Here is an 11,592-nt window from a genome sequence, read left to right as displayed (position 1 = left end):
TGCCAACACAGAGCTGATGGTCTAGAGGGAGAGATAGACATCGATATAAATAAATCCGTAATAAATTACGGATATGCACGTAAGTGCCGCGGTCGGAGAGTAGGGTGAATATCAAGTGCCTAAATGGTACAGATCTGAGTGCCTAGGTGATTCGAGAAGGGAGAGGGTGCAGTGGAAAAGAAGTCTTTATCGAGAAGGCATCCTGAAGGAGATGTGATTTAAATAAGGGTTCGAAGGTGGGGAGAATGGTGGTCGGTCATCTATGGAGGTGATGGGAAAGTCCACGGGGGAGGAGAGGGTTTGGGTGGGAAGATAAGGAGCTCTGTTTTGGACACGTTAAGTTTGAGGTGACGGGAGGACGTCCAAGTAGAGACGTCCGGAAGGCAGGAGGAGAGGCGAGACTGTCGAGAGGGAGAGAGATCAGGGCTGGAGATGTCGATTTGGGTGTAGAGATGGTCGTTGAAGCCGTGGGAGCGAATGCATTCGTTCATTCAATCGTATTTATTGAGCGCTTACTGTGTGCAGAGCACCGTACTAAGCGCTTGTTGGCAACACGTAGAGACGGTCCCTACCCAGCAATGCACTCACAGTCTAGAAGCGGGAGGCAGACAACAAAACAGAACGTGTGGACAGGCGTCAAGTCATCAGAATAAATAGGTTCATTCATTCATCCAATTGTGCAGAGCACTGTACTAAGCGCTTGGGAAGTACAAGTCGGCAACACATAGAGACGGTCCCTGCCCAACAACGCGCTCACAGTCTAGAAGCGGGAGGCAGACAACAAAACAGAACATGTGGACAGGTGTCAAGTCATCAGAATAAACAGATTCATTCATTCAATCGTATTTATTGAGCGCTTACTGTGTGCAGAGCACTGTACTAAGCGCTTGGGAAGTACAAATAGATGTAAAGCTAGATGCACATCCTTGACAAAAGTTCTCCGAGGGAATGAGTGTAGATGGAGAGTAGAAGCGGACCCAGAACCGACCCTTGCGGGACACCCCACGGTTAGGGGGTGGGAGGCAGAGGAGGAGCCTGCGAAGGGGACCGAGAATGAACGGCCAGAGATAAGAGGAGAACCAGGAGAGGACAACGTCAGTGAAGCCAAGGTTGGATAAAGTTTCCAGGAGAAGTGGGCGGCCCGCAGCATCTAAAGCAGCTGAGAGATCGAGGAGGATTAGGATGGACTAGTAGCCATTGGATTTGGCAAGAAGGAGATCATTGGTGACCCTTGAGAGGGTGGTTTCTGTGGCGTGAAGAGATGAGACACTAAAAGTCAGTTACAGGTAGGGAGAGGGGAAAAAATGTTTAAATATATATTCATTCAATTGTATTTAGTGAGTGCTTACTGTGTGCAGAGCAGTGTACTAAGCGCATGGGAAGTACAAATCAGCAACAGAGACGGTCCCTACCCAACAACAGGCTCCCAGTCTAGAAGGGGAGACAGACAACAAAACACGTGGACAGGTGTCAAAACCGTCAGAATAAATAGAGTTAAAGCCAAATGCTCATCATTAACAAAATAAATAGAAGAGTAAACATGTACAAGTCAAATAAATAGAGTAATAAATCTGTAAAAATATATATACAGGTGCTGTGGGGAGGGGAAGGAGGTGGGGCGGGGGGGATGGGGAGGGGGAGAGGAAAAAGGGGGCTCAGTCCGGGATAAGTGGTGAAGGGCAGGAATACCCAAGGTTTTAGGTGGTGTGGCAGTAGGGGGTGAAATAGGGTGGTGGAGGGGTGAGCGATAAATATCTTTTATCCTTTATGCACCCATCCCTCAGACCCACAGCACTTAAGCACATATCGGTAATTTATTTATATTAACATCTGTCGTCTCCTCTACACCGCAAGCTCCTTATGGGCAGGGAACATGTCTACCCAAGCAGCATGGCTCAGTGGAAAGAACACTTTGGAGTCAGAGGTCATGGGTTCAAATCCCGGCTCCGCCAATCGTCAGCTGGGTGACTTTGGGCAAGTCACTCCACTTCCCTGGGCCTCAGTGACCTCATCTGCAAAATGGGGATTAAGACTGTGAGCCCCCCGGGGGACATCCTGATCACCTTGTAACCTCCCCAGCTCTTAGAACAGTACGTGGCACATAGTAAGCGCTTAATAAATCCCATCATTATGATTATGGTGATGATTACCAACTCTCCCCAGCGCTTAGAACAGTGCCTTGCACATAATAAGCGCTTAATAAATCCCATTATTATTATTATGATTACCAACTCTCCCGAGCGCTTTGTATAGTGCAGTGCCCACAGTAAGTGCTCAATAAGGGCAGTCGACTGATTCGTTGATTGATTTCTATGACCATCAAGGTGCTTAGAGTCTAATGAAATCTGTGGATGAGATCAAGCAAATTGTGCACACAAAAAGTGCAGTGAATTCGGATGATCGAGTGGTTGATTCCTCCTCCTAGGTCATGGTATGTAATAAATCAGGCAGATGAGGTATATCAAGTAGGGCCCAGTAGGTTTAAAATGCCTAGGAGGGAAAGGTATTAAACCCAAGTGGGGGGCTGACTAAGAATTAGGGAGCCAGAAAGTCCTCAGAACCTCACTTTTCTCTTCCTCCTGTCGTGATTTGCCTTGAACAGATAAAAACCTGGAGAATGCCACAGAAGCAGCCGAACAGTTCAAATTAATTCAAGCAGCCTATGACGTACTGAGTGATCCCCAAGAAAGAGCCTGGTGAGTACATTAAATAAAGCAGGCTTATTGTTTGAAGGATGGCTTCAGAGAAGCAGCGTGGCGCAGCGGAAAGAGCCCGGGCTTGGGAATCAGAGGTCGTGGGTTCTAAGGCCGGCTCTGCCGCTGATCAGCTGTGTGACTTGGGGCAAGTCCCTTGGCTTCTCTGGGCCTCAGTTCCCTCATCTGGAAAATGGGGATTAAGACTGTGAGCCCCCTGTGGGACAACCTGATCACCTTGTAACCTCCCCGGTGCTTAGAACAGTGCTCGGCACCTAGTAAGTGCTTAACAAATGCCATTATTATTATTATTATTATTATTATTATTATTATTATTATTATTATTATTATTATTATTATTTGGGCAAGTCACTTCTCTGGGCCTCAGTTCCCTCATCTGGAAAATGGGGATTAAGACTGTGAGCCCCCTGTGGGACAACCTGATCACCTTGTAACCTCCCTAGTGCTTAGAACAGTGCTCGGCACCTGATATGCTCTTAACAAATGCCATTATTATTATTATTTGGGCAAGTCACTTGACTTCTCTGGGCCTCAGTTCCCTCATCTGGAAAATGGGGATTAAGACTGTGAGTGCCCCGTGGGACAACCTGATCACCTTGTAACCTCCCCAGTGCTTGGGGATTAAGACTGTGAGCGCCCCGTGGGACAACCTGATCACCTTGTAACCTCCCTAGTGCTTAGAACAGTGCTCGGCACCTAGTATGCTCTTAACAAATGCCATTATTATTATTATTTGGGCAAGTCACTTGACTTCTCTGGGCCTCAGTTCCCTCACCTGGAAAATGGGGATTAAGACTGTGAGCGCCCCGTGGGACAACCTGATCACCTTGTAACCTCCCCAGTGCTTAGAACAGTGCTCAGCACCTAGTAAGCGCTTAACAAATGCCATCATTATTATTATTATTATTATTTGGGCAAGTCACTTGACTTCTCTGGGCCTCAGTTCCCTCATCTGGAAAATGGGGATTAAGACTGTGAGCGCCCCGTGGGACAACCTGATCACCTTGTAACCTCCCCGGTGCTTAGAACAGTGCTCGGCACCTAGGAAGCGCTTAACAAATGCCATCATTATTATTATTATTTGGGCAAGTCGCTTGACTTCTCTGGGCCTCAGTTCCCTCATCTGGAAAATGGGGATTAAGACAGTGAGCCCCATGTGGGACAACCCCAGCGCTCAATAGCCAAACCTATTGAACATTCTCCCTTGGGAGAATGTTCACCAAAGAAATGGAGGTATATATCAACTAACTACCCAGTTTTTAATCATTTTAGAGCCAAACCATTTTACTGAGTCCTATTAACTGGCCCTACTAACTACTAGATGGCAGAAATGAAGATAGACATTGAAAGTTGGGAGAATGTCCACAACAGAAATAGATATATCAATTAACTACACAGTTTTTAATCATTTTAGAGCGAAACCTATTTTAAATGAAGGAATCTATTTTATGTTTTGGCACCTATTATGGGCGCTGTAGTGATATAGAAATCACACCGTAACCTAAGGATGTCATTTTATAGTGCCCTTTTAATCGTACGCTATCAAGCAGTGTGGCTTAGCGGATAGAGCACGGTCCTGGGAGCCAGAAGGACCTGGGTTCTAGTGCTGTCTCCACCATTTGTCTCCTGTGTGACCTTGGGCCAGTCACTTCACTTCTCTGTGCTTCTGTTATCTGTAAAATGGGGATTAAGACTGTGATGGGGCCCTATATGACAGGGGCTGTGTCCAACCTGATTAACTTCATTCATTCATTCATTCAGTCGTATTTATTGAGGGCTTACTGTGTGCAGAGCACTGTACTAAGCACTTGGGAAGTACAAGCTGGCAACACATAGAGACTTGTATTTACCACAGTGCTTGGCACATAGCAAGCAATTAACAAGTACCGTTATTATTATTAAATATTGATGTAGTCATTTAACTAAGTACGTCATGGACTTGGGATCGCTGCCGTCTCTGAGCCAGCATTTGTAGCCAAAAAACTGAGTCTTTGGGGGGCAGGCGACCCAAAAGGCCAGGGGTCTGCCACTTTTCTTCCAGAAGAGTCAAATAAAATGAAACCTCAGGGCAGCTGGTACGCAAGGAACCGTATCTTTTCTGGGCCCCCTCCCCACGTGGAGTGTGTTTGTGAAGTTATTGCCCCGTGCTGAATAGGACTCAGTGTGGTGACACTGCACCGTGAAGCTACTTCATAGTATCATCTATTGCTACCAGATCATCAAAGCTGGGAATAGGGGGGGTGGGGAGAAGGGAAGAGACGCAGAAAGAGGAAAAAACACCAGTTTTTTGTTGTTGTTTTGAGCAGGAGGTCACAGATGTGCTCATGAGGATTACAGGGATATTGAAAGTGATGGGGCTATTAAACTAATATTTAGGGACGAGCAACGTGACATAGTGGATGGAATACGGGCCTGGGAGCCTGGAGGTCGTGGGTTCTAATCCCGGCTCCACCACCTGTCTACTGTGTGACCTTGGGCAAGTCACTTCACTTCGGGGCCCCAGTTACCTCATCTGTAAAACGGGGATTGAGATTGTGAACCTCTTGTGGAACAGGGACTGTGTCCAACCCGATTTACATGTATCCACTCCACCACTAGTACAGTGCCTTAAGCACTTAAGCACTTAACAAATATCACAATTAGTATTAGTTTTTTGTTTATTACTGAATAGATTGGAGGGTCCTGTGCGTTACATGTAATGGTGGAGATTATTTTCCTGCTCAGAGGTGACATTTTCCAGCTTTGAATTTTCCCAGTGATCGAAGGGGTGGTTGAAGAGGCAGATTTTTGATCGGCAGTCGTCCGTGCTGGGCAAACACAGCCCCCTTTTGTGCTGACATACTTATTTGCGGTATTTAGAACTGGTTTCAGATTTTTCTCTCTCATCCTTTCTGAAATTCAGCCCTAAAGTGCTACTTCTTACTCGATTTATAGCAAGCCAGACCAATCTGTCTCCCATGGTTAACTCCTAACATTCAGCTTCCTCGTCACATCCTCCGAAATGAAGTTTCATCGAGGGTCCTTAAAGCGTGTCCTCTGTGTCCCCATTCATCTCGTTATTCTGTAGCTGTTTGGGTATAATAGTAATTGTGGTATTTGTTAAGCGCTTGCTACGTGCCGGGCACCGTACCAGGCGCTGGGGTGGATACATGGAAATCGGGTTGGACGTAGTCCCTGTCTCACGTGGGGCTCACCGTCTCAATCCCCATTTTACAGAGGCCCAGAGAGGTGGAGTGACTTGCCCAAGGTCACACAGCAGGGAAGTGGCAGAACTGGGCTTAGAGCCCATGGCTTTCTGACTGTCGTGCTATATACACTACGCCACGCCGCTGCTCCAGTTATCCTATTACCATTCACTCTCTGCATTCGATCTACCCACTCTGGCTGTATTGAAGTGAGTTCTAGCATCACTGCCGGTAGAGTTACTTCTTTCTTGGACCTAATTGTCCGTTATCGTACTTTTCCGCTTGTTCTTGAGAAAGCGTCCCTGATGGGACTACTCCATATGGTGTCGATGACGGTTCTCGCACAGCGATATCGAAGGGTAGGTCCTGCAACTTTTTAGTTTCATCTGAAGCTTGACGCTCTCCCATATCCACATGGGCGGCCTCCTTTTTACCTAATGACTCTTGTAACTCTTTACTTAATGTGAAAGTAATATCTAGGAAATTATTTTCCCAGCCTACCCTGATGTTGTGTAATTTCCCTTAGGTACGATAATCACAGAGAGGCTCTGCTAAAAGGAGGGGTTGATGGAGATTATCAGGATGAAAGCATTGATCTGCTGTGCTTCTTCACTGTTACCTGTTATTCGGGGTATGGGGATGATGAAAAGGTAAGTTGTAAAGGAGAGCTTAATTTCTAATTAATGAAGTATTGAAGAATAAGTAACTGAATGTATAAGGGATTTTGGAAATTCTCCTCTTGGGAATAGAGCTAAAATTGGAAAAATTACTGCAGACATTTCCAGGTATATCTGTGAATAGTGATGGCAGCTAAATGTGCCTGTTCCTCCTATTCAGAGATGAACTGAGGGTGTTGAGATACGATTATTCAATCGTATTTATTGAGCGCTTACTGTGTGTGCAGAGCACTGTACTAAGCGCCTGGGAAGTACAAGTTGGCAACACATATAGACGATTAGTGGCCTTTTCTGTGTTGCTGCTTACAGTATATGCCGCTGTTTTTGGTTTCCTGGTGTCCCTAAGTCTTCTGCACCAGGAAATGTCAGTGGTATTTATTGAGCGCTTACTCTGTGCAGAATATTGCTCGGGAGACTACAATACAATAGAGTCAGTAAACAAGATCTCTTCCCACAAACAGTTTACAGTCTAAAGTAGGGGAAGCAGCGTGGCCCAGTGGAAAGAGCCCGGGCTTTGGAGTCAGAGGTCGTGGGTTCAAATCCCAGCTCCGCCACTTGTCAGCTGTGTGACGTTGGGCAAGTCACTTCACTTCTCTGGGCCTCAGTTCCCTCATCTGTAAAATGGGGATGAAGACTGTGAGCCCCTCGTGGGGCAACCTGATTACCTTGTACCTACCCCAGCGCTTAGAACAGTGCTTTGCACATAGTAAGCGCTTAACAAATACCAACATCATTATTATTATTATTATTAAAGTGGGGGCACAAATTAAATTACAGATAGGGGAAATAGAAGAGTGTAAGATATGTACATAAATGCTGTGGGATTGGGGTGAATATCAAAGTGCTTAGGGGATACATAGACAAGTTCATAATAATAATAATGGTATTTGTTAAGCACTTACTAAGTACTAAGCGCTGTGATGGATACAAGCATATCAAGATGGACACAGTCCCTGTCCCATGTAGGGCTCAGCGTCTCAATCCCCATTTTACAGATGAGGGAACTGAAGCACAGAGTAGTCAAGTGACTTGCCCAAGGTCACACAGCAGGCAAGTGGCAGAGCCGGCATTAGAACCCACGACCTTCCGACTCCCAGCCCGGGCTCTGTCCACTGCGCCATTTCAGAGGGGTGGGTGGGGAGAAGGAATGAGGGCTCAGTCAAGGGAAGTCCTCTTGGAGGAGATGTGGTTTTTAGGAGGCTTTTGAAGGTGGGGAGAGGGGTGGACTGTTAGGGTATTCATTCATTCATTCATTCATTCATTCATTCAATCGTATTTATTGAGCGCTGGAGATCCAGGCCTGAGGGCAAGTGTGAGCAAGGGATTGGTGGCGGGCTCGATGAGATCAAGGTACAGTGAATAGGTTGGCGTTACGGGAGCAAAGCGTGGTATTGAGTTCGTGGAAAATCAGTGAGGTAAGGTAGGAGGGAGGGAGCTGATTGAGTGCCTTCCCTGGGTCTTGAAAGCGTTTGCTCTCCCCTCTCTATTCGTTGCATCTTATTTCAGTTCGTTATTTCAGTTGCTTAGGCGTCTTGGTCATCACCATTCTCAATCAATCACTCAGTCATATTTATTGCACGCTTACTGGAGGCAGAGCGGGGTACCGAGGGGGGAGAGTACAGCAGAACGAAGTTGGTAGACACACTGCCCGCCCACAGCGAGCTTAACAGTCTGGGTGATGGCGTCTACAATCTCGATGATTCTCCTCTCCCCCTGCAAAGCGATGTCGTGATGAGCACCGTCTCAGTACTGGAGAACCGCGTCCTGGAAGCACTCATTAGCAGTGAGCCGTACTGCGAGTGCTAATGGTTGAATAAATAAGCTAATAGTTTCGATAATCTCCACGGGTGTAAGTGGTAAATTCAGCGTTTAGATTCTGATCCAGTTTGTACTTCCCAAGCGCTTAGTACAGTGCTCTGCACACAGTAAGCGCTCAATAAATACGATTGATGATGGTGATAATAATTAACATGGGAATTAGAGGGGTAGGAGTTCCTTGGGGCAAAAGTGGGCTAGTGAGAATTTAGGTTTATTGCGGAATCATCATCATCATCAATCGTATTTATTGAGCGCTTACTATGTGCAGAGCACCGTACTAAGCGCTTGGGAAGTACAAATTGGCAACATATAGAGACAGTCCCTACCCAACAGTGGGAATCCTGTAAGGACTGTGCCTAATCATAAGGGGACTGCTATTCCCATATTTATTGATAGTCGAGTTGTTGGAGTAAATGTGTAGGGGAGTAATCCTAGGAGATTAGTTGAAGCAATAAATATAATTAGAGTAATTAGTATTAATGTTGATATTCGGCCTTGTTTATAGGATGGTTTATAGGAGACACTGGGGAAACAGCAGAAGCCATTTTGCCCTGAGCCACTGCAGTGATTATATACTGGGATTTTTATAGAACGCTTTTATGGTGTGGTTTGTTGCACCACAGGCTTGATAATCAACTAGAATTTGTTTCTGTACTCTGTTTCAGGAACAGTAGTAACTTCTTGAAGTTTCGAGCATGTGGTAACTACTGGCTTTCAATGACCGTTGTGTATTTCAGGGCTTCTATGCAGTATATCGCAATGTTTTTGAGCTGATTGTGAAGGAAGAGCTAGAATCTGTGCCTGAGGAGGACAGTGAAGAATTCCCACCGTTTGGAGACTCTCAAAGCGATTACGACACGGTAAAGTCAAACTCTGGAAAGCCTATGATTTATTATTTTTTTTTAACTTGGGTAAAACTAGGATTAAGTAAAGTCAGTTCTTTAAAAAAAAATTGGGGTTTTACGTGGGCCTTTATGCTTCACATCCAGCATATCTGCATGGCAACTGTTTCTTCGGTAATTATTTTTCCTTTTTGACTTTTTAAAATGATGCAGATGCTTAAATGAATAGTACGTATCACGTTTTAGGAGATTCTGAAAACAAAAATTTGTGAAACTAAACGAAAAAAATAATCTCGATGTAACGTCTAGAGAATAAAGCACTTTAGAATAGGTCCCCAAGAAGATTGGGGAAGGAATGTCAGGTGCTAGGAGGAAAAGAAACCTTGGCAGGTGATGAGTCAACGAGTCGGTGAGGAAGCTACTCATAATAAGCATTATAAGATGAGACAACACGTTTTTTTCAGATTTAATCAAATTCAAAATGTGGGTTCTTTGTTACTCCTCCACCATCTTATGACCTCTCCCTCAATTATCAGAAATGGACAGTTGCTTCCACCGCACTATCTGTCAGAGTTTGCAAAACACAGAATCGAAGCTGACTCCTGGAAGGCAGAAGAGCGTGTAATCCCTTTGCAGCACTGAAAACAAGAAAAGGAAGGAAGAGTTATTCATTCCCTAGACGAATAGGTTTTCAAAGCAGAGACTGGATAATAAAACTGAAAGCGTAAGAAAAATATTTTACTACACTGGTGGTCGATATGGAAGTTTGATGTTCACTTACTAGAAACCGTCACGCAACCACAACAGCCAGTGTTTTAACAGTCCCAATCAAAGGTTGGCATACCAGTGTTTGAAAAGGTGCCATGTCAAATATAGATCAACAGTACAGAGTGACCTTTAATAGACTAGATGATAAGTATTAAAACAATATTTTGCATTGCGTAGTGATAGAATTGTTCACAAGAAACTGCATGTGGAAATAGTCCATTTACAAATAAGATTGAAAGCCTCTTTTGAAAGAAAGCTACAGATAATGTGCGCAACAGAGAGAGGTCTTGGATGAAATGGATAAATGAACTTCACAGGTAACCTGTGCATATTTTGAAACATGTACCTTCCATTTCTTCTTTTGCCCCCTTTTTATTAGGGCTGAAGGCAGCGAGCAATATTGAGTCTTGAACTCTACCCATTCATTCATTCAGTTGTATTTATCTGAGCGCTTACTGTGTGCAGAGCACTGTACTAAGCACTTGGGAAGTACAAGTTGGGAACATATAGAGACGGTCCCTGCCCAACGATGGGCTCACAGTCTAGAAGAGGGAGACAGACAACAAAACATGTGGACAGGTGTCAAGTCATCAGAACAAATAGAATTAAAGCTAAATGCACATCACTGACAAAATAAATAGAATAGTAAATATATACAAGTAAAATAGAGTAATAAATCTGTACAAACCTATATACAGGTGCTGTGGGGAGGGGAAGGAGGTAGGGCGGGGGGGATGGGGAGGAGGAGAGGAAAAAGGGGGCTCAGTCTGGGAAGGCCTCTTGGAGGAGGTGAGCTCTCAGTAGGGCTTTAGAAGTCCAATGCGCGCTATCCATTGCGCCACAGAGCCACTTTCCCTGCCCACTTTTTTGGTGCCATTAAGGCCAGAAACGGCCAAACTTTAATTCAGAAAAACCTCAGCAGCAGCAGTGGGCCTGGAAAAAATGGTAATCTCTATCTAAATAATCCTTGATGAGGTGTTTCTTTATATTTCGAATGTCCTTCCCCGCTTGAGTCACCTCCCAGACGCGCAAGCGAGATGCGGTTGATTGCATCGCTGCGTTGCCCAGAGACCCCTCCCAATTTGTTTTCTCTCCGCTAGGTAGTCCACCCGTTCTATGCCTACTGGCAGAGTTTCTGCACGCAGAAGAACTTCGCTTGGAAAGAGGAGTACGACACCCGGCAGGCCTCAAACCACTGGGAAAAACGAGCGATGGAGAAAGAGAACAAGAAAACCAGAGACCGAGCGAGGAAGGAGAGGAACGAGCTGGTGCGCCAGCTCGTTGCTTTTATCCGCAAACGGGATAAGAGGGTCCAGGCCCACCGGAAGCTCGTCGAAGAACTGAACGCTCAGAAGGCCAGGAAAGCCGAGGAGCTGAGGAGGCAGCAGAAACTAAAGCAGGCTAAGTATGTAACCAGGTTACAGGGTTCGGAATGAGAACCGAAGGAGCGGCCGTTGAAGCGGCGTTCTTTAAAACCTTCCAAGCGGGGCGGGTTCAGAGCCAGCTCGGGAATTGTGAGCCCGTTGTTGGGTTGGGACCGTCTCTATGTGTTGCCAACTTGCACTTCCCAATCGCTTGGTACAGTGCT

The 11,592-nt window shown here is 45.5% G+C and overlaps 1 protein-coding gene across 1 annotated transcript in view; it reads left to right on the top strand.

Annotated features, from left to right (window-relative positions):
- DNAJC21 (DnaJ heat shock protein family (Hsp40) member C21) overlaps positions 1–11,592 on the top strand; it is a 34,301-nt gene that overhangs the window by 5,902 nt on the left and 16,807 nt on the right. Inside the window, exons 2-5 of the mRNA XM_038744051.1 lie at positions 2,603–2,696; positions 6,426–6,549; positions 9,132–9,254; positions 11,105–11,409. Coding sequence (XP_038599979.1) covers positions 2,603–2,696; positions 6,426–6,549; positions 9,132–9,254; positions 11,105–11,409 — 646 coding nt within the window. The remainder of the gene's footprint in view (positions 1–2,602; positions 2,697–6,425; positions 6,550–9,131; positions 9,255–11,104; positions 11,410–11,592) is intronic.

The sequence above is a fragment of the Tachyglossus aculeatus genome, chromosome 3 (genome assembly GCF_015852505.1).
Source record: "Tachyglossus aculeatus isolate mTacAcu1 chromosome 3, mTacAcu1.pri, whole genome shotgun sequence".
Classification (NCBI taxonomy): Eukaryota; Metazoa; Chordata; class Mammalia; order Monotremata; family Tachyglossidae; genus Tachyglossus; species Tachyglossus aculeatus.
The sequence above is the reverse complement of the archived record's forward strand: the minus strand, read 5'-3'. Positions and strand labels throughout refer to the sequence as shown.